The sequence below is a fragment of the Gallus gallus genome, chromosome 8 (assembly GCF_016699485.2).
Source record: "Gallus gallus isolate bGalGal1 chromosome 8, bGalGal1.mat.broiler.GRCg7b, whole genome shotgun sequence".
Lineage (NCBI taxonomy): Eukaryota > Metazoa > Chordata > Aves > Galliformes > Phasianidae > Gallus > Gallus gallus.
In genome coordinates this window covers 4888497-4915304 of record NC_052539.1, presented here as the reverse complement: position 1 = coordinate 4915304, position 26808 = coordinate 4888497, and the positions used below count along the sequence as shown (strand labels likewise).

The 26808-nt window shown below is 46.0% G+C and overlaps 2 protein-coding genes and 2 long non-coding RNA genes across 7 annotated transcripts in view; 2 read left to right on the top strand and 2 right to left on the bottom strand.

Moving 5' to 3' along the window:
• Positions 1–18287, top strand: part of METTL11B (methyltransferase like 11B) — a 97922-nt gene extending 79635 nt beyond the window's left edge. The window contains exons 8-10 of one of the 2 annotated variants that reach the window (XR_006930814.1): positions 5793–5914; positions 8350–8464; positions 18217–18287. The gene's annotated coding sequence lies outside the window, so the exon portion shown is untranslated. Of the gene's footprint in view, positions 1–5792; positions 5915–8069; positions 8465–18216 lie in introns of both variants that reach the window. The other variant, XR_006930813.1, reaches the window with a different exon arrangement.
• Positions 7076–13776, bottom strand: LOC107053930. Of its 2 annotated transcripts, none has more exons than XR_005861937.2 (2): positions 12261–13776; positions 7076–11162 (listed from the first exon to the last, which is right to left on the bottom strand). It is a non-coding gene; the product is annotated as an uncharacterized LOC107053930 (long non-coding RNA). The 2 variants fall into 2 exon arrangements; XR_001467743.4 differs by having other exon boundaries at positions 13721–13776.
• LOC121113424 lies at positions 13945–17444 on the bottom strand. Its single transcript, XR_005861936.2, has 2 exons — positions 17304–17444; positions 13945–14917 (listed from the first exon to the last, which is right to left on the bottom strand). It is a non-coding gene; the product is annotated as an uncharacterized LOC121113424 (long non-coding RNA).
• On the top strand, positions 17586–26509 carry GORAB (golgin, RAB6 interacting). Of its 2 annotated transcripts, none has more exons than XM_001233950.7 (5): positions 17586–17668; positions 18217–18562; positions 20667–20768; positions 22274–22414; positions 24754–26509. In XM_001233950.7, exons 1-5 carry the CDS (start codon positions 17608–17610, stop codon positions 25223–25225), a joined length of 1122 nt encoding a protein of 373 aa, XP_001233951.2. In that variant the 5' UTR covers positions 17586–17607; the 3' UTR covers positions 25226–26509. The 2 variants fall into 2 exon arrangements, with proteins under 2 accessions (XP_001233951.2, XP_004943257.1); XM_004943200.5 differs by having other exon boundaries at positions 18217–18566; positions 20662–20768.
• Positions 26510–26808: the final 299 nt, after the last annotated feature.

Below are 26808 nucleotides of genomic sequence, written 5' to 3'. Positions count from 1 at the left end.
TCAATTTTGCAGTGGAAAAATCCCATTTTTCAGCTATCTCTGTGCATTGATTCCGACAGAGCGCCCTGTCCCAAACCAACAGTAACCAAACCACAGAAATTGTTCTCAAAGAAGCGATCAAAAAGGAGAGAAAAAGAAACCAACTCGAATTTCTTTTTCTTTCTATATTCTGAGAAAGCATGTGAATTGTCCTGCTTTCAATTCTTCCCAGAACATCGTAGTGATGTTACAAATTTAGTCATAAAGCTGCGGTTGAATTATAGTTATCATTGTAAAACAATAATAACTATGCAGATACTTATTATGGTGAATTAAGTTACAATGATAGTAAATCTGTCATAATAACCATGGCAACTCTCTTAGCCACGCAGTAGGAATCCTGCGATGTTATTGATAAAATCTGCTGAACTCTGCTGTCTTACCCTCCGCAGAGCCGCTGCAGTGTTTTATTGTAAATGGTGATTAAATGATGCAAACCATATCTCCCCCAGCAGTCATTTGTTCTCTTCCTTTGCATGAAGGCCTGAGTCGGACCCATTAAATGCTCTGTGATTTAGCAGGCGGGACTGGGGGGCTGCAGGTGGGATGTCCTGGGGGAACCGGGCTCAGAACTAAAGGAAGGGCTTGGTTGGTGTATTGGGATGGCTGGTGTTGGGTTGGACTGGAAATGGGGAGTCCTGGGGTTTGTTGGTGTATTGGGATGGCTGGCGTTGGGTTGGACTGCGCATGGAGAGTACCCCCAAAATGTTTGGTGTGGAGGATGCTGAGCCCTCCTTAGGGCTGGAGGTGGTTGGGGGAGTTGAGGCTGGAGCAGGTTGGTGGCCACAGTGTGGTGATGCTCTATCCTTTATGGCCCCACATCACTCACCCCTGGCCCTGCCCAGCCCCGCTAGCGCCAGGATAATCCTCAAGAAAAGCCGTTCCCATGAATTTCCCAAACTTGTTTTCAGGGTGAGGGAAGATGACACTTCTCCAGATGCCTCCAGGAGCCAAACCACAGCAGCTCCTTCCTAGTTGCCACCAACCTCATGGATGTCCAACCTTACATGTGGATGGAGCAATGGGTAAGGTGTCATGTTGCCCAGGCAGGGATGCACATAGAGGCATTCTGTCCCACCTCCCCAGGCTGGGACAGCTTGGGGACCTTCACCTGTGGTCTCCATCCCATTACAGAGTAGGGCAGTCTTGTCATCTCAAGCAGGCTTCAGCCTTAGCCTGGGGGATGCTGAGCAGTGATAGCAGCCAGCTGAGAAGCCCCAGGGCTTTGTGGCTGAGGCAGGCTCCAGCTCCATCGTACCCATCCTCCTCCCCTCCAGCGTTGCCAAAAATGGGTATGTTTCTCCTTTTGTCATTTTTCCATTGTAACGCTTTCACGCTGCTTCAGGAAAAAAGGCTAATAATTTATCACCATAATGAGGATTTTCTGGCTGAAGAAAAGCCCATTAATGTCTTGCTGAGTATAGGAACCAAAGTTCTGTTGTGAGTGTTTATATTTTCTAATTACTCACAGATGACTCCAATTGTGTCAGTGTGCAGCTGGATATTAGACTGTGAGCGCTCACTGTTTTATGCCCCATTTGTTTACTGGCTACTCCACTCCAACCTACCAAGCTCAGGAAGGAAATCCAAGTTTTTGGAGAGCAAAGGTGCTGAGAAGTGCCAGGCTGCCCAGGTGCCACCTGGCTGAGTGTGCTGCTTCTGCAGGGTGCTTTGGTGTTGGCCCATTTAATCAGGCCCAGGAAGGGGCTGTGAGGGTCAGCTGCTGCCCCAGAGCACACCTGGTGTAGGTTGGGGAGGCTGTGATGGAGCCAGAGGGGAACCTCAGCAGTGTTTTTAAGGAGTAAAGATTCTGTATATTTTTCACATCTGAGGGCATTTTGGAATCTAATGAGGTTCAACAACACCAAGTGCAAGGAGCTGAGCTTGTGTCAGGGCAATCATAGGTACATGTACAGAGTGGGAGACAGACTCAGGGGTCCTGGTGGATGAAGAGCTGGACATGAGCCAGTAGAGAGCTCTTGCAGCCTGGAAGGCCAACAGTATCCTGGGCTGCATCAGCTGAGGGGTGGCAGCAGGGAGAGGGCTGGGGAAGGATGGAGCCCCTTCGTTCTGCCCATCAGTGCCACACTGCTCTCTCTGCTCATGAAGGTGCTCTGCAGATTGTTCTCTCCATAGCTGACTTTCTAAATTTTATGTAAGGCTTTGTGGACAGACTTTATTCACTGCTGATTGGAAACTTATCAGCATAATTACACAAACATGTTTTATAGGTTATGTATTAGCACTATTAAATGGCAGTCTGGTATTTACTTTAAGTTATATTAACTGTTACTGATTACTGTTACAACAAACGCTGACAATTATTGAATGAAGCCCATTTTTAACTGTGAGCTCCCTATGTAAGCCACTGTGCAGTGCTTTTTCTCTCTGACTGAACTGAGTAAAGGGTCTCCAAGTACTCAGACTCCTTGATGCACTGATGGTGCTAAAAGCACCATGGGTTTCGTATGGAGTCACAGTTCTTGGGGGTGTTCAAGAACTGTGGAGATGTGGCACTGAGGGCCATGGTCAGTGGGGGTAGATTGGAACTGGTCCAACCTTAATGACTCTGGGATTCTATATTGCAAAATGTGAGCTCTTACTTAAAAGCTGGATTCCCCCAGATTGCTGCTTCTGCTTAGTGCTTTTCTTCCTACTTATCCTGGGCACCAAGAAACCCCAATATCCAGTTCAGTGTCACTTCTGCTGCTCTGCGTGGGGGCTGGTGGAGGACTGCACCCTGAGAGCAGACTTATTTGGGAGCTTGTTGAATCAGGGAAGAATGCTGGCTTTATGAAAAGGAGCTCTAAAGGACTCGGGAAGCAGTATAAGCTCTGTTTCCAGTTGAGTAGATTGAGTTACACTTTGGGCTGCAGAGGGAGTAAAATCTTCTGCCACTGGTCTAGATGTATGTCCACATGGGGTGGGCCTGCCTTCTGCCTAGGGATGAGCTGTGGTGCTGGAGCTCTTTGGTCTCTGCTCCACCCATTTGTGGGATGGCAGTGGTGCAGCCTCTGAGGGCTGCTTGGGGAGCAATGTGTTTTGCATATAGAGCACCTGGGAGCACTAAATGATGACTTACATTGGGCTTTATGAAAGTAAAGACTCATTTTTGTCTTGGATATGACTCAACAAATGGAAGCGATCATCTCCTAGCTCTCTGGAAGGGTGAGAAGTAGGGGTTTCACCCCACTGTGTGCTTCCAGGTCTGACCCATGTGCCTCAGGGGAGCAGCAGAAGGGCTTGGGGCAGCCCAAACCTTCCCTGTGCTTGTTTTGGTAGGGATGCAAATCCAGGATTGGGGGAGGAAAACCAGGAGGGCTAGCAGGGTTGGAGCTCACCTGGCATGTGGTGACACCAGGAAGGAGATGGGGCCCCTGAGCAAGGCAGAACCCATGGCCAGGAGGGTGGCAAGATGCTGAGTTCTGTTTCTGGCATCCCTCTGGGTGGATTTATTTTCAGTGTGGGGCAGTGCTTGGCAACAGTGGGGTGTGGGGCTTTCCCATACCTGTTTGATCTCCCGGCGCAAAGATGCGTGCGATCAAGTTGCTGTGATAACATGGTGACAATGCAACAGCTCCCAACCCTGCTCTGGGATGCAGATGTTGGCTGCACAAGGGATGCTCCCGGCAGTGCCTGTGGGAATATTGGAGGACTTGGTTCCTTTCCAATGGGAAATGGCATTGGTAGTACTCTCTCTGCAGGGAATTGGAGCATGGGAGCTGGGTTGTCGCGGCACAGCATCCATAGTCCTGCATCCATCCCATCCATAGGAGCTGAGATGACAACAGGCAGGTTCCTGCTGCAGCTCACTTGCTGGAGGAGCAGAACCTTTGCTAAAGGTTTGGATCCCTTTGAACAGGCTGGGGGCTTTCCTTCAAGCATTGTCTCTGTTCCACTGCAATGGATGGGGACACCACAGCGCTGGGCAGTGCTGTCAGGCAGCCAGGGCTATCCTCCCTCATCACCAGCCTGATGGCAGTTCCACTCCTAATAAGTTAATCTGATGGGTTTTGTCATGAGCGAAACAAGAAATCACATTAATAATAATAATAATAAAAGGGGTCCTGCATCTTGTTAACATCTGGAGTTCAATCATTTCTGTGCTCAAAACTGTGGAATGCTTCAGCACGACATAAATCTTGCCACTTGCTGTACATGGGCTCCAGATGGGGAGGCAGCGGCTGTGCTCGCCTGCAGCCTGCATGGTGCCGCTAGGCAGGGCAGCTGGCACCCCCAGGGCTGCTGCTTTCACCCAAATCACTGGGAAATACCTTAACTCCTGGAGGTGAGCTGGGGATGCCCGGCTATTGGGTTCCAGTTGCTGCTGTTCCTGCCTGTCCCCACACCCGAACTCAATTCCGTTTGCGGTCTCCGGAGCTGGACTTGATGGAAATCTGAGCGTGGCCATTGTGGAGGGTGTTAGCAAAAGCAAGAGTTTGTTCTCTAAGGTTTCTTTAATCTTTGTCTTAAACCTGAAAATCATGTTTTTTATTTAAAGCCAAGATTCTTGCAGCTGGAGACTGAAATTTGAGCGGTTTTTTTTGACAGTTGACACAAGCCAGGCAGATTTTCATAAATAGGTTTTCTGATTTTGTTTTTGTTATTTATTATTGAAAGATGCCTTGAACTGAGAAATCGCTGGCTCCAAACTCCTATGGTGGAGGTTTCAACCTCTTGAAGGCAGGGCATTGCTGTGAGACACTCCATAGCTGACATGTGGGGATAGGAGACATTGGTTGGTAGCTGTTTGTTGACGTGATAGGTTTGGCTTCTATGGATTTTTGGTGCTTTAGGTTCAATATCTCTGGCTGATCCTGGGTGGGAGGCTGGGGCTGCTCAGCTCGAGGAGCATCTTTCCCATTCAGACTCTTGTGAGCACAAGTATGAGCTCCAGTATCAGCTGGTGGCTAGGGCTTATCTCCAGGCATTCAGATGGCTTTAAACCAAGGAGCAAATGTTCCCTTCCCAGTGCATTCAAAGAGAGCTATGGATGTGCCTGCCCACGTTCCTCAGTAGTGATGCCCCAGTGTCCCATCCCCAGCTCCCAGAGCTGCCATGTTTATGGAGAAATGTGGGCTTGAGGCGTAAGAAGATCACTTTTCACCACTATGGATTTTATGGATTCACTATGGCTGGAGAAGTGAGCCCACTGCTACAGGAGCTCAGTACTGCTCACAGCAGTGCATGGGCAGCAGCTGTGGCACCAAGTGAGGACTCACAAATTCCTTTCTCCTTCCCAGAATGCCTGGCTTGTGATGAGTAAATTCCCATATAGAGTGTCTCTCGTCTTCTTGGAGAACTCTGCTTTTAACTGGAAAGCAAAAAAGGAGTCCAACTGAAAGTTAAAAGATTTGGGCTGGAAAGTGTTAGATGGCCAAAAAACTAAACAAAAAAAAATCAGGGAGAACTTTTGTTTTCTGCTCCCATCTCTTTTTTTTTTTCTATGGAGTCCTACCTATCCATTGCTCTACAGAGGAAGGAGGAGACAGTAAACACAATGTAAACTGATCTGGGGGGAACATTCCTTCTTGGCCCTAAAACCTGAGGTGTGTCCAGTCTCAAATATGAGGGGGTGCAGGAGCCTTCCCAGGACGGAGCAGGGAGAGGATGGTTGGAAGCCATCTGGTGTTTGAGTACCCACTGAGGCTAAGCAGGCACTACAGTTCGCCCTTGACTCCCCCAGTCTGGGTTTGCTGTCACTGACCAGCGATGGGGAGAAGAGCTCATGTCCTCTTCCTTGCCTCTTACAGATGAGGTGCTGGATGCTCAGCGCTTTTCCCTTTCCTATGGCTGAATGTCGGCTGATGCTGTTTGCTAAACAAGAGTGCCGGTGGCAGAGGAATTAGAAGAAATCCCTTCTTAATTGGAAACAGTGAGTTTGTGTATTTTTTCAGTTGTCTATTTTGGGCCTTGTAAAATTAAAGTTATTAACTGTAATGCAGCGGTTTCCAGATTCCCACAGCCCTTTACAATAGTGGGGAAATTCATCCCAGGTCACTGGGAGCCTTTAATGAATACATTAAGACTTATTATTAAAATAAAGTGCTTGCAGCTTTATGGGAGACATCTGGCGAGGATGTGCGTCTCCTGCAGGCAGCGCAGCTCTGGGTGTCTCCTCCCAGTGTGCCCCATGGTGCTGTGGGCTCACTGCCACTGTGCCCACATGTGGGTTGGGGACAACGAGGGGACCTCAAGAGGTGCTGGAAAGCATCAGGGCTGGGTCATGGAATCATTTAGGTTGTAAAAAGACCACTGAGATCACTTAGTCCAACCATCAACCCATCACAATCATGCCCACTAGCTGTGTCCCTTAGGTCCTGTGCCTGCAGGATGCTCTGCACAGGGGATGCTGTTGACCAACATCTTCATGGGGTAGGCTTGGGCTGAGTGCAGGAGCTGCCCTGGGTGCAGGCAGGTGGGTGTTCAGCCAGATGTTGGCCCAGCAGTGCTGAGGTTTTGTGGAGCTCGGGGCAGCAGGGACCCTGCAGTCCCAGTGTGCCCATAGGACAGGCTCAGCTTGTGTCTCTATGAGCAGCGTGGTTGGCAGCAGCAGGCAGTTTTATCACTGCTTTATCTCTATCCAGGCTTGATCTGTGCAGAAAGCAGAGCCACGTGGCGGTAATTGCATTAGGAAAACAAACTAATCTCTGAAGGGACAGAGAACAGCTGTTGGGCTATTGGGGGAGATGGAAGTGGCCTGCCAGCCTGCAGAGCTGGGGGAATAAAGTGGGTTTTGGGCACAAGATTGATAGAATGGGGGAGAGCCAGGCCTGACTCACTTCTGAGTTTCTTTGGTTGTGTTGATTTGGGGCACGAAGCACCAGGAGGTGGACACCCTGAAATGGGGACTGCCAAGCCCTGGCTGTGAGCACCTTTGGCCAATGGAAATGAGAAAGTTGCACCAGTCAGGAAGGCTGAATCCAGAGCTGAGTGCCTGGCCAGGTCCCAAAGCAAACATCACTGTTGTTTCTGGATTATGTAGTTTAACAGAAAAGAAAATCCTATCGCTAATACTACAAGATACACGCCTGTGTCCTGTATTCACTCTGTCCTATGAACTTTATTAAGGCTCGTGTAGAGAGGGATTATAAGAAAGAAATAAGGCCAGAATTATGCAGCTCCCAAAAGTTTTCCTAAGAATAAACTTTTTGCTATGTTCTTCCACAGCAGTTAATTATGGCTTCTATTAAATGCTGACAGGCACTTGATAATGTTATATATTGCAGCAGGCTCTGTTCGTAGCGTTAAAATGATGGCAGTAAAACAGTTTCCATTAGAGCTGTTTTCATAAGCTAATAACTTTTGCAAACATTCATGTCTCAGGTTGAAGGTTTCGCATGCCTGGTCCTTGCCTGGTGGCAAACTTCTTGGAAACGTGCAGAAAAATCTATCTCATCCTTTGAGTTATGGAACTGAGGGGGAGAAAGAAACGAGCAGTTTATTTTCAGTGGTAGATGGATGACGGAGGCATGTGACACCAGAAACTGGCAGGGCAGTTGTAGAATCATAGCATCATCATAGCATCATCAAGGCTGGAAAAGATCTCAAAGATCATCCCATCCAACAGTCCACTTATCACCAATATTCCCCACTAAACGGTGTCCCTTAGAACAACATCTAAATGTTTCTTGAGCACGGACTCTTTAGAGATGCTCCCAGCTCCTACCTATCTGTAACAGCTGCTGTTCTGACTCTGTTAGCATAGAGCTGGGGAATGTCCCACCCACTTAAATCCTCTCTGGCTTCAAATCATTGATAAAGTCAATGGCAGAGCCTCAAGGGAGTCCAGCTGCCATCTGTGAGATGTGACTGGTGGTATCAGGTTAAAAATAGATGTTGGTAATTATTAACTCTTTCCTTCGGTTGGCATTTTTGAGATATAGTAATGACAGTATTTCTCTCATGGAGATGAAGAGTCTTGAAAAATGTACTAACCAAGAAACTGAAGGGTAAGAAATTTCTAGGTCAATGAAAATATTTTTCTTTGATAATTTCAAGCTTCCTGTTTTCTTTTTTTCTACAAGCAGCCTAACCATGCAGAGAAAAGACCTTTTCAATTAGAAACCCTGGGATGTGTCACTGATGGAAATACAGAAGCCAAATGTTTGGACAACTTGGAAAAAAATGGCACACATTTCCAAGATGAAACAAGTGTTTGAGCTCCCCTTGCCTACAAGAAGCTCCACAAGCATTTTCCCACCAGCCCGCTGCACTGGCAGCTATTCAGCTGGATCCTGTTGGCAAGCTGTGGCCAAAGGGCAAATGAACCATGCTGACCCCTCGCTGGGCTCTTCTTTGTTGTTCCAGGGACAAATCCAGGCAAACGGGTGCTGAGCCAGCAACAGCATGGGACCAGCTCGCCTTCTGTGGGTATCATTGAAATTCAGCATCCTTCACTGCCTCCAACATTGAGGTCCTGCAGGTATGACTTTGCTTCATGTGGATCTCCAAAGTTGCTAAAGATGCTAATGAACCTCTACTGTAAGGTCTGAAATCATCCAGGATGACAGCAGATCTTTCCCAAAGGCTGCCCAGGTCAGGAAGGGGGGGAACTGCAGAGGCAAAGCAGGAGGAAGTAAGAAGGATGCTTGTCCCAGTGCCCTACTCAACTACCTTCTCTGGCGTGGCTTTGAGGGGGGCCCAGAGGTGGAAGGAGTGGAAATCTGGCTCCAGGTGGCAGTCCTGATTTGCATGTCCACTCTTTGGAGCTCCCAAGCACCTCCTTAGGCAGTTGACCTGATCACAGGTAGTGGGGTACTGAGCCACGTTGGAGCCTTGCTATTGTAGCTGCAGCGTACTCTGGGGAGAAAAATATGGAAGGGGGAGGCTTGTATCTCCTTGGAAAAAGCTGGGGTGTGCATTTGGCTTTCTCCTGAGTCTTCTTGTTTTGCCTCTGAGCTGCCCCCTCCTCATGCATTCCTGCACAAACCCCCTTTGTTTGCTGCCCTCAGTCAGGATCCAGGCAGCAACAGCCCAGATGTTCCCTATCAAACTCAGAGCCATGCCAACAAACTTTGGCACACATGAAAGTGTGCTGAGGAATGGGCCTCTGCAAATACCATTCTTTCCCCCCTTCCCATTCCTGCAAGTATTTTTAAATGTTAATGGCTTCCATGCCGCAACAGCCCATGGGGGACTGCAAATTAATGGTGAGGGGCAAATCTGTCCCAACTTTGAAACCCTGGCCCTCGTTCCTGCAGTGTGGTTTTCCCGTGGGTGATGGTGCATGGAGGGAGCAGACACAGCTCAGCCTGTAGAGGAGAAATCCCAGTAAAACTGGATGATTGTGTGAGTCCAATGGATAGTCTCTGCCCATTGGTGCTGTTGTTCCTTTCCCACCTCCCCACACTGACAGGCTAAGGAGGTGATGAATGAGGGTGGTGAACCCCTCACCCTTGATCAGAGATGATCTCCTTGAGGAATGCATCCAGGTTTCCATCCTGGAACAGGACCCTTCTCTTTTTGCACATGAAGGGATGGTGCAAGCCGTAGGTCCTTGTCTCAGACATGGGCTTGGAGATAAATGGAACTTGAAGGAAAGGCGAAGGTAAAGAGGCAAGAAAAGAAAAAATGGTCTGAGCTGATGAAAGCTGCTTTCTTGCTCTGGAGATGGAGAATGGGGAGGTGACATGGTTATTCACAGTAGGTTTGCAGGGACTGCTTCTAGAAAGCAGGAGCTGAGCACCAGCTCTTGGTTCCCTTCATTAAGGAGGGAAGGCAGCACACTAAATTTGCCAGTAAAATAGTAATAATAATAATAAAAAAAAATCCATAGCTCTTAAACTATCCTGTTTAAAAATAATAAAAATTAAGAGGTACTTGCCATTTCACGTCGTCTGGTTTAGCTGCAGGGAGCAACATGGCCCTGAGAGCTAACCTGCTGGAGCAGATCCCCACTGTGTTCAAAGGCAGTGGGGAGACCTGAGTTTGCTTTCAGGCTGGGGCTGCTGAGGGTTTTGAAGCCCTGAGCAGGTTTTCAAAGATCTTTTTTTTTTTCATGGCCAAGCAGTCTGGGGGAAAAATATATGGCTGAATTGGCATGAAGGGAAGGATCCAGATGCTCCCTGGGTTACACTGTGGCCTCTGCAGAAAGGCTGCAGTCTTGGGCTTCCTATAAAACCTGGAGGAGAAAGGTCCTGTCTGTGAGCACAGACAGTCTGCTTCCCTAAGCGAGGCCGATTCCAACAGTTGATCTTCATTTAATGCTCCCAAGCCAGATGAAAAAATGCAGACAATCTTAGTGTGTATGTAAGGGGGTTTCTAGTTGCTGGTGCACAGGTGTTGCTACACAGATGATGTGGAAGTACCCTGATGTATGCTGGCTAAATAACCCTGCTTTTCCAAGGTTATCGTGTTGGATTAAAAGGTAATGCTGGCTTGGTCTCAGCTGCAAAGCTCGGGGTATCAGTTTTGTCCTCTTCAACCCATCTTCAGTCTGTTTGGGAGCACATTGCTACACTGAGCACGCAGACAGGAATTGCGGAGCCTTTCCTCCTGCTAGGAGAGGAATCTGGAAACGATTACAAGCTGCTCATGCTTAATCATTGGGTGAATCTTAAATGCCTGGCTTAATATTTTGCAGGACTGAAGATGGCATCTGAATTTTTGTGGTGTGCAGGTTACATGGCAGAGCATGTGGGCCTGGATGGTTTTGTTGTGTGTGTTTGAGGAGCAGCTGGTCCTGAGGACCCCATGCTTCCTCTGAAGTCTAGGTACAATTTCAAAGGAAACCCAAAATGCAAAGGGGAGGGGGGTGGAAAATGGAACTGTTTTGTCTGGTATTTGTGCAAACTGGCAGCTCCGCCATGTTCTCGTGAGCCTTACTGAGTCTGGTCATTTCTACTTCAAACTGAATTAGAGAGTGTTACATGAGTTAAAAAAAAAAAAATGAAATCTCCTGGGAAAAGGATGGCAACCAAAATAACTCCCAGTTCTGGGCTGGAGTCAGTCAACGACAAGGCAAAACAATAGGCATCCTTCTTTTCTTCCTTAAATATCAGAATGCTTCACATCGGCATTCTCAGGCTGAAGCCGTTTGCTTTACTAAAGACCAGTAGATGAGTTTAGTAGATCAGAAGATGAGTTTTAAAGACAGGTTTTCTTCATTTTTCGGATGGACCCTAATTGAAAAGAAGGAAAAGTTGTGGGTTTTAGTTTTGACTTCTCTTAAAGATTAAATAGTCTCCTTTGTTACTGGTCAGGCAGAATATTTCTCCTTGACCCCAAATGAAATGAGTTTTTCTGATTGTACTAAAAAATAGTTCATCTTCACCTTGGCTCCAAAACTAGGATTTTTCCACCAATGCTTTTACTTTGGTGACCAGAAGAAACCCATCATCCTTGTTTTCACCTTACTGCTGCAGTGTTAAAGGGTCTAATTTTGGTTGCCCCTATTTTAATTGGGGCATTCCTTACCGAAGTGATAATTTATTGCTAGCTGAGATCTGCGACATCCATGTTCACAGCCAGGGCGTGGTACAGATCTCTCTCCAGCAATCTTGGATTCCTCATCAAAGAGCTGCTAAGCTTCCCTGGCCTTCAGCCTGCTTATTTACAGTCTTTATAGCTCAGGCTCAGAACTTGATGCTAACTAACGAAGGTTTGGAAATCTTCATTAACACATGTGGCCCTGGTAAGCCTTGGGGGTGTCAGTCAGGCCTGCAGTTGTGCCAGGACTTAACTAAAGAAAACGCTTCCCTTGGAGAAACTGCTGTAAAGTAGCTTCTACCAGAACATTTTGGAAGGCTCCTGCCTTGGAGGGGTGATTTTCCAAAGTCATGAAAGGCAATTACCTTCTAGAGCCTTGGTAAGAGCCAAGCTCTCTGCATTTCAGCAGTCCTTTGAAGACCTCCTCCAAACCCTACCTTGGTAAATGGCAGTTTCTCACTGAAGATCACATGAGCTCCTTTTTTTGTTGTTGGTGTTTTGGGGTTTTTTTGAGCTTGTTGTGGAGGAACCATCAAGGTTTGGCATTGGGAGTGTAATCTTAGCTGGCATCATCAATCCTTTTTTGCTAGGGCCTGGGAAACCTGCCCAAACCCTGGATAGAGGTGTTCATTTGAGTGTTCTTTCAGCCCCACCAGCCAAAAATGAGCCAAAGCAGTGCAAGCTGATTAATTGCTGCATTTATGTACACCAGCAGCAGAGGTATCTTGTGGGGATACAGCAGGATGGGAGCAGGGTTCCACATTGCTCCCTGAGGGCTACCACCACCTTACCTGCAACTGGGAGTTGTGTAACGCCAGGTTGCTGAGTTATGATGGTGTCAAGCTAGGAGAGGTGAGGAGACAGCATCCTCCAGAACATGTAACTGGAAGGAGATACATGAAGTGGCCATAACTCATTTTGGACTTGGTGGTCACTAGTGGGCATTCTGCAAGTAGTCAGAGGACACTGAGGGGTATTTGGGGTGACTTTCACATCATATAAGGGTCTACTGCTGGCTCTGAGTTTGGCAAGCATCCATCCTTCTGTCTTGCCATTAGAAGAGGATGATTTCCCATGCTGACTGTTGCAAAGCCGGCTGCCACCAGGGATGGCACAGCCATGTCTGTGTATGGAGTGATGAGGCTGTGACAGCTGAAGGAGGAGGTGGGAACGGTGTGGGAAGCATCCTGGTCATGGGAACAAGGCTGAGATCCAATGGGCTGGCAACAATCATTCAGCACAGAGAGGTCAAAATTTTTGTACAGCAGCCTGGACCCATGGGGCATCGATGGATCTGCATCTCTTCTAGAGCTTGTGTAGGGATCCACACATCTGAAACCACTGAAAGCCACATCTCGTTATCCCAGGACTGCATTGACCTCTGCTCTGTCTTGCCCAGCGGATGTTTATTCTTAAAACTATCTGGTGGTGGATACCCTGTGCTCTTCTGAAGCTATTTCTCTCAACATTTTGCTGCCTGAAGTGCATTTCTCAGATCCAGCTTTTTCCTCCACTTATCCACCCCAGACTTCTTTACAGCTGCATTTTATATATTTAAAAGCTACTATCATGTTGTCTTCCCTGTAATAGTCTCCCATCGAGACTAAACAACCACAGTTTCTTCACTTGAGCGTGTAACAACAATCAGTTTGTTTGATGGAATTCAGTGTTCTTAGCGCAGCGGTTCTAATACCTCATTCTATGCCAAAACTAACAAACATTTCACATTTTTCTCTTCAAATCTCTAGTTTTATCAATTGTTTTGTCAATTAAGGTTACAATTTTAACACAAGTGGTAAAAAATTAAATCAATTGCTTTCTAATTTTTCTATGTGTTTGAATTATGGCATCCACTGAGCAATGCAGTTGGGAAAACTAAAGAAACATCATGAAATAGTTAACGTGGTTTTTAAAAAGTATTCATTTAGAGACATTAAAAGATACTTTTAGAGAGTTATTAGCTGCGAAAATAATTCTTCAGCTATATGAAAATATATAGCAATAATTGCTATAGTGTTCCACTTGTTTCACTACTTAGCTCTGGCTTTGCAATCCAAAGTGGTATGTTTATAATCTTGAGTAAATTTATGTTCAAGATGAATTTCAATTTACCAAAAAGTATATGTAGGAATTTGTAAATTATATATAATAATAAAAAATGCATATTACATACTGTATAGCAAACAGGTATACAGGTGTTGGACCAGGGAGATTATCGTGTTACAAAGGAGAAATGAAATAAAGATCTTACCTGTGTCCTGGGCTTGCAGAAGGGCTCCAAGAGGAAGGATCTCCTGAGAGAGATCCTTCCTCCTTGGGAGTCAGCCCTTAAATGGGGTCTAGGAGGGGTGGAGCCAGGCTTCTGGTCACTCAGGTGAAATTGCATTCACCTGTGCCCCTGCAGCTGACTCAGTGCTCGCCTCAAGTGGTTAATGAGAGGTTCAGGCTGTGATTCAACAGTTCCCATACACATACTAAGCTTTCTTTCAGTTCAGATTTTATTTTTTGGAAATAGCATTTTTCTTAAGGAGAAAAAACAAAGGTTAAAACTAGAATGCATTGAGAACTTCTCCAACCCCACACCATCTTCACATCCCACACCTCTGGCTGCTCCAGGACTTTCTTTTGGTTCAGAGCTGCTCTCCCCGTAGCCCTGCAGCATCCTGCAAGGAGAGGAGAAACCTGCTGGGAGTACATGCCCCCTCTTCACTGAGATTTGAGAAGTAAAACTTGGCCCTTGTGAAGTAAAATAGCTGTGGTTTCAAACTGTAAGGGTCACAGGATTGCCCCTGAGGGTTCTGTGAATGGTGGCTCAGAGGAGATGAGGTCATAGCTTTAAACTTCCTATGTAAGAGTGTACCTCTTTGCTATGAAATGCATAAAGGTCTGCAAATCAAACGATGTTGAAAACCACTGGTTTCTATGGTTTAAGAAGCAGTCTTCCAGTGTAGTTTTTTCACCTGTTAGCTCTTTAGATAAGTGGGTTTCTCTTTCCCTCTAAGAAATTCCAAAAAGCCAAGACTGCTGCAGTGCCAGAAATGATGGTGCTCATTTGATTCCAGCTTAGGAGAACAGATGCTGGGAAGATGAGGCCAAGGCGGAACGGGGCACACAGCACCTCTGTTAGCCTATCCTGGAGCTGAGATCCTGTAATACAGTGATTATCCCATGTGATTGTCTATCTCATGGCACAGGGAGCCTCATCCTGCTATGTGCTGAGCTCCATATTCCTAATGCTGGATTAGAGGTATGTTGATGCTGAGTCAGGCGTCTTCTTGGCACTGCCCTGGTGAGGCTTGGTTAAAGGCTATGGCTCTAGCACGTGGCTGAGGTTAAGCACAGGCTTGCATGCTGGTTTGGATCAGGTCCTGGGGCTCAATGAGTCTGATTTCCACCTTGGTTTCTGTGTCTGGTGTTCCTTAATGGAGAGTCTCTGGGGGTATTTAGCCTGGAAAAAAAAAAAAGAAGCTGAATGCAGAGACCAGTGCTGATGCTATGCTCTCAGTTATCTAATCCATGTTCTCCTGGACCACAAGAAAATTCCAGTTGCCTTCACCAGGCTGCAGGGGAGGAGGGCCTCAAGTGCACTCTTGTTTTCAGTGCCATGCTGAGAAGTTAATTACTTGAATTAATTACTCATCTTAGGTTCAGAACCTCCTGGATAGTGCAGCTGAGAATCAGCAAAAGAAACTTTCATAGCATGAATGTGAAAAGTGTCCTCTAAAGAAGAAATTAATTCTCAAAAGGCAGGGCTGGCTCCTTGCTCACACGTTAACCTGGCTTGGCTGGACATGGTGATTTGGCTCTGAAAAACAAAAATGCAGTTTGAACTAAACCAGTGTCAGGAAGGTCCTGGTACAAATTGTGTCCATCCTGGGTTGAAATGTCAGCTGAGGTCTGACCCTGAGGCCCGCCCTAGAGAGTCAGATTTGCCGGTCTGTGATGACAAGTCCATCATGATCTGGGAATCTCAAAAGAACAAAATGTGATCTCATGCTACTTGCAGCTTCAGGAGACAGCAGGCTAAATAGACCAACAGAAAACAGACACCGAAGGCACGGACTTAACCAGGTCTTCTCATGAGGTAGCAGCTCTTGAATCACAAAATGATACGTAAATCCAACCTGGCCCCAGATGTAAAAGGAAGGTTTGGGTTGTCATCTCTATCCCAAAGTGGGAATGGAAAATAAGGTTTCTATTTTCTCTTCATTCAGCCTTGTCCAACCTGTGTTTACTTAGAAAATACTTTTTCCTAGGTGTCAAATATTAGTTTCATGTTAAGCTCACAGGCCTTTAATCAGCCAGGGAACACGAACAGCCTCCATTTGCTGAATCTGCTGCTGGTAAATGCCCTGTGAAATGACTTCACTGGGTTATAATTGTTCCTGGAGAAGGCTGGCCCAACTGCTGGTAATTAAACCTTTGGCTGATGGAAACTGTTAAAGCAGATTGCTGCTTTGCCTATAGCATTGTAGTTAACAACTCAAAAGTCTTTATACTTTTTCTATAAAACACATGGGAGTTTTATGCCTGGAATATCTGCTGCAATAAAGAGAATATGGTGCTTCATTTTTGTTTGCAGCATTAAAACTTGGAAGAGAAGAAAGAACTAAGGTTCAGGAATGAGGTCTGGAGTTAGTGCTTCATGAGGCTCGTTCAGTTGGTACCTGTGGTTTCGGCACAGCCCATGGCAGGGATTTAGGTATCAAGACAGATTTAGATTCCTGATTCCAGTACAGGCATCTACAAGGGAATTAAGTGTCCTATGAGGCTGGCTAGCACTGATGCATCGTAAAATTCCAGTTGACACCTGGTTCTGCTATCTGGGCTTCCTGGATTTTGAGAGCATGTGAGTCAAGGCAGGATTATGGTTCTCATTCAATCTCTTCTGTGCTCGGTAAAGTTTCCCAGAGCAAGCTGTAATCCGGCCTGAGGGGCCGTCCTGCACCCTCAAGCCCCTGGTTGGTGATGACCATGAACAGACCCAGTGATGTCTATGACAGAATGGAGATAAACGTGCTCTGCTTCTTCTCCACTGGATGTCTGCCATGTCTCTGTTTCACCCTGGCCCACAACCAAGCTGCTGGTGAAAAATAGTGATGTGCCTGCTCCCCAAAGGCCAAATCCCAGCAGAAATATTTGAAACCTGCATGCGAGTGGCAGCCCAGGACTCCATCTCCTCTGAGTAGGGTTGGTATTTATGAGATGTGTTAGTCATGCAGGAGCAGTTAGAAGTGCCGCCACAATAAATTGTGAACTCATACGTGGCCATCAAATAATGAGTTTGTTTTAGGAGACAGCAATTCTTCAGAGCTTGACTACTCCCTCGCAGACTGGAAACCACAAGGGATGTTGTTAGGCACTGAAGAACACCCCCCTTTTATTGCTGATGATGTATTTAAGCCTCCAGCCCACTGGACTGCTTCAGCCAGGCCTGAGGCTTCTGTGTTCCACCTGATGTTCTCCCAGAGGGAGGTAGGCTCATCTGCAAGACCTGTGATAGGCCTCAAGCAGCCGCTACAGTTTGGGCTGGCTGGAAAACATGCATGCTTTCATGGCTAGAGAGAGAATATTGCTACATCAGGAGCCCATCCCTCCCGGAAAGGGACACCTGACTTTGTTAGCACTGAAATAATCGTTTCTCACATTTAATCTCACATTTCTTTCTTATTTTGTATAGGTTAGGTCTCCACAATTATTTGCCAGAGAACACATGCCCTGGGCTCACATCTCCCTTACTGTACAGGTCCCAGAGATGTGCTTTCTGTGCCCCTACAAACACAGTTCTGAGATGCTGTGGGGAAAATATCTCACTGAAACTGCCTAACTCTGACCTACAAATGGCCGGGGCGTCGTGGTGTTGCTGCTTTAACGCTGCTTTGTTAAGGAGTCCCGCAGACGGGGCCCTGGGCCTGCCTCCGCGGCCTGCTTCTCGCATCCCTTCAGGCCGCCATCTTGCGCCACCGCGTCGCCATGGAAACGCGAAGCCCCACCGCGTCGCCGTGGTAGCCCGAAGGCCCCCCGCGCTCCCGGCCGGGGCTGTCGGCGGCGTTCGCCTGATGCGGGCGGTGCGGCGGCGGCGGGGCAGCCTCGGGGCCTGCGTGGCGCACTGCCCCGTCAGCGGAAGGAGGAAGCGCCATGGCCGGTGCTGAGGCCTGGGCTGGTTTCACGCAGGAGGAGCTGCGGCGCCTGCAGCGAGGTACGGAGTGCGGCCGGGCTGGAGGCTGGGCGCTGGGGAGCGGCTGGGGCCGGGCACGGTGCGGTGGAGCCAGCAGGCCCTCGGCACTCCTCGCCGTCCCCTCCGCCCGATCTCTTGTGCCTACGCCTGCCTGTCTTCTTGCTCGCTCGTGCGCCTCCCTGCCCGTTTTCGCCTTGTTCTTCCCCCGTTCTTCGCTTTATAAAGCCCGAGTTGCCCACCGGACCTCCTTTGGCCCTACATCTGGCTCTCCCCTGGGCTCACCTCCACTCCTCCCCGAAGCTCCTCCTTTAGTCCCCCGCTACAAACCTCTTTTTCCTCCCTCCCCCCGTTCCGGATGCTCAGTTCCCCTAAAGCCCCCGATTCATTGACCGACAGAGCATTTCCAGGCTCCTGGATTTCCCTCGGGATGCTTTCCCTTGACACTCAGACGTGTCTTGTCCTTAGGTTGGTTTTGCCCCAGTTTGCTTACCCAGCATAGCCAATTTACAGTCTGTGTCTGATCTTAAGACCTGCTTTTAATTCTCTTTCTCCCCCTCATCCATTGACAGATTTATCTGAACCCCCAGAGCAGCCGCGTCGTCCCCACCCTGCAAATAAGAATTGGAAGCAACTGCAGCGAGAAAAAGCTCTCCAGCAGCAATGCCAGAAGCTGGGACTGCAGGGTGGAGCAGCCTCTGTTCCTCCTGACCAGTTGCTGTCTGTACCAAAACATAAACCTTGTAATCCTCAGCAGTCAGTGCCAGCACCGCATCATCCTTCAGCAGATCAAAGGCAACATGACAGCAGAGATCAGCAGAAGGAGCCGATGCCAGCAGGTCCTTGTAATGGCAGTGACAGTGCCCGGAACCTCGCTCCGAAGACGAGCACCAAAGTGGAGAAAAAGAAAGTGGAATTGTTAGTAAGTCGGTAAAATTGGGGGATTGGTTTTATTCTGTATGGATTTCTTCTTTTGTTTTACAGTAAAGTGAAACTGAATCTTGAACTTTTCTTTTATCTGATAGGGAGATTTGAGAGGGAATGTTTTCTTCCTCTGCTTTGAGCCTTTGCTTTTCATCTCTAGTCAGTTGGGTTAGACCTGATTCAGTACCAAATTCTGCCATGTAATCCATGCAGAAAAGCACCATGACTGTCTGAATAATTTCCTGTAGCAGTGGGACTGTGAATCGAGGAGGTCTGTCTTAATGATTTGTGAAGATCTAATCTCAGCCAGATCGTGTTGCATAGACAAGCCAGCATCTACAACAGTAAGTAGCTGTACCTTTTGAAAGTAGATACACTATGAATGGGAACACAGAGTTATAGAAATCACCATATTACTGCAGATTTATTAATATCTCCTGGTAAGGAGATAAAAATTTCCATTTTAAAGAGTTCTCTACCTTCCACAATTTGAGTTCTCACTGTTTATCAGCCCATAGTGGGGTGTCTGTCTCTCCTTGAAGCATCAGACTGGTACCTGTGAGAGAGAGAAAGGAAAAAGTACAGAGCACAGCTGGGAGTCTGACTGGATGTGGCAGTTACTTTGTTCATCATATTGACAGTAGCCTATAGAAGGAAGCTGTTGCCTGCCCTTTGTTGCATTTAGACATTTTTAATATGAGATGTCTTGCTTTTGCCTCTTCTGTGTTTTTCTTCCTGCCTGTATCCAAGTGCAAGTTTTCTTTTCTTCCTGAGTGAATGCAGTTCTGCCTGTGATTCTCTTGCCTGGATAAAACTGCCTGTAGGGGTTTAGAGGGGACCAAAAGTGCTTCCCAATGGAGAGGCTTCTGTCCAGTTCCAACAGCAGCAGTAGGATGTCCTCTTTCTCACAGATACATCATGAGGGGCAGCAGCTGCTGGCTGTGCAGTCACCTGGCTGGGATCACCCAGCTGCAGAGAGCTGTCCCTTCAACAAGCTGTCCCTTGACATAGCAGTACCCAATTATTCCTGTGCTCACCAGGTGTACTGACTGTGCAGCTCCTTCCCAGTGGTGGTGAAAAATACATTTTCTGTGTGGGGTCAGAAGGTAGTTGAAGCATAGCAGAGAAGCTTTTTGCTGTGTAGGGAGCAAATGACATGTAGGTGCCACAACCACCCACAAATCTGCTGAAGTTCTCCGAGCCTGTGCAGTCCAATTTAAATCTTATCCAACATTTTTCTCAGTATGTGGTTTTAGGAGTAGAGTGGTGGGAAGTCTGAAGAGATATTCTTGTTCAGAAATGTTTTTTTAAAATAAACATAGCTGAGTTATTTTGGCATTGTTAAACTAAGCAAGACCTTGGAACGGAACAGGGACTTCTCAGGAGAAGGCATGAAGGATGGGAAAGCAGGATGGAAAAGCAGCAAAGCAGGTTTTGTTTCCCATTAATCCTACCCAGTTGTGTTCACACAGGTTGTCCCCTCTCACCAAGAGCTTTGCCTTCCATCCTCTGGGATCACTTATATCTCTCGGTAGTTGCGGTGGCCTAGGAAATGGAAGCCATGTAACTCCTTCCACAGTGATAAAAGGAAATTCATGTTCTCCTCGTTAATCAATTTCATTGTAATTTTTTATCAGCTCTTTTTTCTATCCGTTTAATTGTCTGAGTGCTCTGTTATAAAGCAGACAGAGTGTCTGTCTGATAAGAAAAAGCACTTTCAAAAAAAGAGGCTGCATTGGCAAACTGAACAGATAACTTATGGCAGCTGGTAAGAAAACTGGAGCTCCTTCTACCCAGTGGTGAAGCACAACCTTTAAATGAAAATTCCTATCCAATTCTGAGGATGTATTGAATGCTCTTTCTTTCAGCAATCATGGAACCAGCAGCGTGTTTGCACGTGAAGATCTGTGTTCTGATCAGCACCTTTCATCTGAAAATGTTTATTGGTCTCAATGACTTCTTGCAGAGGATTGTTTATTGTTCCTTCAGCCTATTTGGAGTTTGCTCCAGGAGACGTGATGTTTAAGATTGGTGTTGTGTGGAGGACGGGGAGCGAATTGAACTTGCTATCAATTTTGATCTTCTTGTCAATGAGCAGGCAGGAAAAATCACGATGGGAGATCCTCCAGCAGGAGCAGCGGCTGATAGAAGAGAAGAATAAACGCAAGAAGGCACTTCTGGCCAAAGCTATTGCTGAGAGGTGAGGGGCTATGCTGCAGTGTGGGCTGAGGTTGAGAAAGAGGTTACTTTCAATCTGCAACCAATTACATATCTACATATCTTCTTTTAAAATCTCCTTCTTTCTTCCTCTCTTTGCTCTCCACCTACTGCTCCACAAATTAGCAGCTGTGACAGACGGTTCCCTGTGATTACTTGCTTGCCACGAGTGATTAAGCATTTTGGGTCTGATTTACTAGTATGTGAAAAGTGTTGAAAGGAGAAAACTATCAAACTTTAAGAAGTTTTTTACACTTGGCTGATTAAAATACCTAGAAATTCATGTGTTCTCAGAGTTGTTAGCTGTTGTTCTTCCTGTGACCAGACTTGAAGACAGTGTTGTCCAGCAAGATAGGTAAGACTGCGAGAAAGGAAAGGTTTGTTAAGAAGAATATTGGAGCAGCTGATAGCACTGAGTGAAGGAAGGTGATGCACAGCTTTCTGGCTCAGAGTCCTCTTCCAGGAACATGTCATGTTCTGCCCATTGAAGCTCTTGAGTAGTAAAGATGAATTAATATCAGTACTGTGCAGAAGATTCTCTTTGACGTTCTGAAGGTTTTGTTTTCTTTTGCCAGGCAGAGATAAGCAACAAGTAAGTGTGGCCTGAGTCACTGTGGGACAATGCGTAAGGAGAGGGAGGAAGACATGGAAGGTGGTGGACAAGAAGCTACATCTGAGATGAGACTTAGAGGCCTTCAGGCTCTAAGTAGTACTGAAAGATGTCTGTTTCTGTCCACCTGCATCAGCTGATCAAATGAGAAATGGTGTCACTTCCTGCCCCTGCTTTGGGGTAAAGCGGTGGCTGAGAAGCACAGTTTTGCTGGTGAGGAAGAGTGACAGTTGCAAAGTCACCTGGTGTAAAATCTTGTTGAAAGTCGCTTAGTTTGCCTGAGAGTGAAGTGCACCAAAGCTTGCTGCCCTCAGCAACATTCAGTTTTCAGAACTTGGGAATGAACAGGCTGAGCTGAAAAAGGTTGCGTAAGACTTGGTTGCAGTCCTTTGTGTTTGAGGTAAAACTTTCCATTGACTTCACTGGGATTTGGCCAGGACTTCTGGGAATGGTTTTACAAAAGGGAAATCAAGCTTAGGTTAGGTGGCTTTTCGGCCCCTTCTAGCTGGACTTCTTTGAAAGGGGATATTTGTAGGACTAAATACCCTTCCCCCTCTTACTCACCCCCCAAGCCTTTTCCTGTTTCCTTATGCCGAGAGCTACTTAGATACAGCAACTTCTTGTGTGTTTCTTCAGTGAAGAAACACAATCCATTTTAGGCACTTTCATTATAGTCATTACGTAATTTTGCCGTAGTCCTTTAATAGCAGACATTTTAGATCCCTGTGGATATTAAGTAAGATCAGAGGTCTTAAACCATAAAGGAGTAGCCTTCTGAGTAGCTCTTAAAAACGGTAGTTGCCTTGCAAATGTAATGAAGCCCATTGTGTCAAGAAAAGAGGCTTGCAAAGAGAAAAATAACACCTTCCTTTTTGCAGATCCAAAAGAACTCAAGCTGAAACGGTGAAGCTAAAAAGGATTCAGAAGGAGTTACAAGCTTTAGATGACATGGTGTCTGCTGACATCGGCATCCTGCGGAACCGCATTGATCAAGCCAGCCTGGACTACTCCTATGCCCGGTAAGTGCCAGACAGGGAGGAGGGAACAGCCTTGCCTGAGTGGAGGAGGAAATGCTGAGCAAATGCTGTTTCTACTCACTGAAGCAGTAATGGAGTTAGGTTGTTGTAATAATGCGTATTTAAAGCCCCCCAGACCGTCTGCTTAGGTTCCTTTGTGTAAAAGTGTGCTTTGTATTTCCTCATTTTTCCTTGGAATCTGGAAACTGAAGTGGGTTTTTCTGACTGCAGACTGTGCTTTCCAGCTTCGTGCTGTCATGAGGCAAACTTACTGCTTTAACTGTGCCGCTGTCCTTAAGCCCTGCTTCATTGTTTCAAGGCTGTTTATTTCTTCTTAGGGAAAACAGATCTGTTTAAAAAATCCTAAATGAAAGTCCATTTCAGGGAAACTTGCCTTTTGATGACAGGTCTGGGCCTGCTAGAATCTATGGGACCAATTAAGCTTAAAACAGAATTCTGCTGAAGTGCTTTTGGAACTGGGATGAAAAATGGAAGGAAAAAGTAAGCATTCTCTCTTCACAATGTGCCTTTAATCACTGTGGTTCTGATGAGTTCCTTAAGAGCAAGAAATTAATCGGAACATGCTATTAGCTGTGGGCAAACCACAACATCAGTAGATAAACATCAGCATATTTATGTAGTCGTTTAATAAAATGTTTGGTTGTGGCTTTTGGTTCAAGATTCAATGTGTGAAACGTCTATTTCCACTTCAGAATTCTGCTGTATGTCGACCACAGGCTAACAAGTGTGGTAATTAGTCTTCAAGAAATAGCAGTAGTAGCTGAAAAGCAAGGAATTTGGGTTGCATAATTACCATTTGAAATATTGAAGGTTAACTGCAGTTTCAGTAGCTGAGTGTGTATGGATGCTGGATTTCATATCCTCGAGAGGGAAACATTTCATTGTATTCTTGGCTTAACTCTGCTTTCTGAAACTGCTGAACACTCCTGCAAATGTCTTCATCCAAATTTTCTAATAACGTGTCTCTTTGAAATGCTTCATAGCAAAAGAGAACGTAACAATCAGCTCCGGCTTTGGAAAGCAGTTTATAGTGAGGGTAACAGAAGGGATATTGGTTGGACAGAGGAGATGAAACTCTGAAACAGTGATTTCGATGAGTTTAGTAAATCTTTTTGTGAGAGAGAGATTTCGAAGTGTGGGTTACATAATTACAGTGCTGTAGTTCTTGCACGTTATGAACCAAAGCTGATCTACTTTTAAGTGGTGCTTTTGAAAGCAATTTTTTCAGTCCTTGGCTTCTATTCCTGGGCTAAAACCCATCTTTTCCAGTGGGTCAATAAGTGCAGAGTTAAATAATTCTGAACACGTGGTTAATGGCATATGACAGTGACTGTGGAATGGAATTTTAATAATTACGATGTGATGAAGATATGGCATTTTGGCCCAAGTGTTGAACTGTGCAGAAGCTTCCAGCGTAGTGTTGGCTCTTCCATTTTGCATACCTGGCCCAGGGAAATCTTGACTTTCTTGTCTTGTTCTCATTCCTGATGAGCAAGATTGCATCTCTCTCACTAATAATTAAGCAGAATTAATATACAGTCTCAGTGAATGCGCTTGAAGATGCATTGCTAACGTGGACACCAACCATTAAAGTGCTACGTATCCGGGATACGTCGACCTCAATAAATATTTGGAATATTTCCTTTTGGCTATATTTGCCATGACAGGAAACACAGACTGGCAGGAGGTATGTGCTGGGGGAATGCTTACAATGAAATCCTACATCTGTTGCCACACAAAAGTTGTGATCACTATTGATGTCAGATGCTGTGTTGATCTATGGAGCTCGTGACTTTGAGAATGTGTATCTGGGTGGCCGGAAGAGTATGCATCTAGATCAGATCCGAGTGTAAGTATGTATAGCACCATCACAGCATCTGTATCTCTTGTGCTGCTGGTTGGACTGGAAGAACTCAAAACTGCTTTACAGTGTTGCAGTTCACTGGATAGTCGTTCATTTGAAGTGTGAAAACACTGCCACTTCTCATGGTTTCTTTCTCCTGCTAGTGTTGCATCTCTTAAAACTGGCAGTAAAAAAGCTTGGTTGCAATTCTATCTCTGTGTTTCAGACAAGCAAATTAACTCTTGCAACGTAGCAGCAATGGAGGCCAGTGTGTCAAAAGAGGATGGTTTAAAGCATTCATGCTGGGTTGTTTGTTTTTTTTCCCCCCTTTTAACTAACATAGCAGCATATCGTGAAATAGCTGGCATAATACATTCAGAGCATGTTGCATTTCAGGGATGCTTGAAGCATCTATCCGTGTATCAGATTGCAACGTGCTTTGAGAACTAACCCAGGAGAAATGATGCTGATTTTGCAGGAAGCGATATGATAAGGCTGAGTCGGAGTACGTGGCAGCCAAGCTGGATCTCCAACACAAGACAGAGATCAAGGAGCACCTCACAGAGCACCTGTGCACGATCATACAGCAGAACGAGCTCCGCAAGGCCAGGAAGCTGGAGGAGTTAATGCAGCAGCTGGAAGTGGAGGCAGATGAGGAAAATCTGGAACTTGAGATAGAGGTGGAGCGGATGCTGCAGCAGCAGGAGGCAGAAGCAGGGAGACAAGCCAGCCAGTCGCACAGTCGTGCTGGGACAGCTAAAGAAAACTCAGCTCCCACTGTTACAACAAAGGAGAATGAGCATGCTAACCACGCTGTTGCTTCTCCCGCTCTCTCTGAACAGTTGGTGCTGTCTGAAAACTCCGGTACCAAATCCCTCTCCAATATGGACAACCAGACTCAGGCAGTAAATGTGACTCCAGGAGACTCCCCAGCTTGCTCTGATACATGACTACTACTTTCAGACAAGCCAGCCGGTTATGGATGCGATACTCTCTGCAGGCTTCTGTGGGCTGTATGTTATCTCTGGGCTTCTGCCATGCCAGTAATATGCACTTCATTTTAGAGCATTTTTTTTCTTATTTTTTTTTATTCTTGGTTTTTAAGAAACACCTCTTTTGGGGTTCACCATCTGTCCTTATCATTTTGTTCTCTTAGGTTCTCATTCTAGTGCCCAGCTCTTCATGAGGTTTTGTACCTTCCACATACGACACTCGGAGGCAAACAGTAAGGTTTATTCCAAAGGCTTTTCTGCATATCACTATCACAGATGCCTGTTCCAAACAGTGTGAAACAGATGTGTATCTACAGGAGAAAACTTTGTGACTTACTCTGCTTCTAGACACGTTCTGTCTCCTGACAGATGCAGTGGGATGTTTATCTTCCTTTGTATCCATAAGGGATAAGTTTTCAATGGTTTTTAATCCAGCGAAACCCAAGTGCATATTTTAATTATCCTCATTGCTTATACTGTTACCTGTACCTGATTTAAGGGATATTCATATATTGGGGGAAATGGCAAAGTTAATTGTATTTCCTATTTATTGCTTCCTATTTCTTTCAGATAGTGCTAGATCACACAAAGCTGTATATCGATAATAAATTGTCTATGAACTCATAGCAGCTATGATTTAACAAAAATAATGGGTGACAGTTTAAGACGTGGCAGAACGTATGATGCAGAAGTAGAAACAAAGAAAACAGAATTATGATTAAAACTATTCCATTATAAACGTTTTCCTCTATCATTGTTGCCTCAAAAAGCTACTAATCAGCAGGGACCTCGTGATGAATAATTCCCACAGCATGTTGGAATTGAGCCCATTGTCCTGTAATGATCAGTGCATTCTGTTGCCTGAAGAGTGGGTTTGTACCCCACAAGAAGTTGAGCTATTTCCCTCTGTTACTGCTGAAAGGCTTTAGAAAACTCTTCCAGGTGGAGAAAGTCTCAGGAATTAAAACAGAGGACATACCAAAGCTTCCAGTAGAGACTGGTGCAGCTGCAAACCTTGGGGACACTGCAACTATCCACTTCGTAACAGAGGAAAGCTGCTTTCGTTGTAGCAATGTTTTCTGTAATACCTGACCTGAACGCGTCAGAGTTTATGAATGAGTTACTGAACGATGCCATCAAGTGTATAAATGAGACGCCAATTGTCTCTGTGGCTTTAATAGTGGAAACAAATATGTCACTACATTTCATTTTTATTCTATTAATAAATCAGTGCATCTTCTACGTGGTGTGTTTGCTTTCAGTTTTGATATCTGATACTAATACCCGTATCCAAGAGTGTTTTTCCACGGGAGGTGATAAATGACAGAACCACATACGTCCCTTGGCAAGTTTCCTCTGTGTGAAAGTAGAACCTTGAAGAAGGCTGTTCCAAAGTATGAAAATGTATGGGGCAAAGGCATGGCAGGATACAACTTGGCAGGAGTTTTGTCTTCTATCTGTGCTCTGAGACAGCAGTGCAAAATCTCTATTGGTGCCTCCCATACACTGGAGAAAGGAGGATAAATATTTCTAGAGAAAAC

Excerpts from the sequence above, each read along its gene's own strand:
- GORAB (XM_004943200.5), top strand. The coding sequence starts at position 17,608 with ATGGCCGGTGCTGAGGCCTGGGCTGGTTTCACGCAGGAGGAGCTGCGG. Across the intron at positions 18,567-20,661 it reads AAAAGAAAGTGGAATTGTTA|AGCAGGCAGGAAAAATCACG; the intron begins GTAAGTCGGTAA and ends TTCTTGTCAATG. Across the intron at positions 22,415-24,753 it reads CTGGACTACTCCTATGCCCG|GAAGCGATATGATAAGGCTG; the intron begins GTAAGTGCCAGA and ends CTGATTTTGCAG.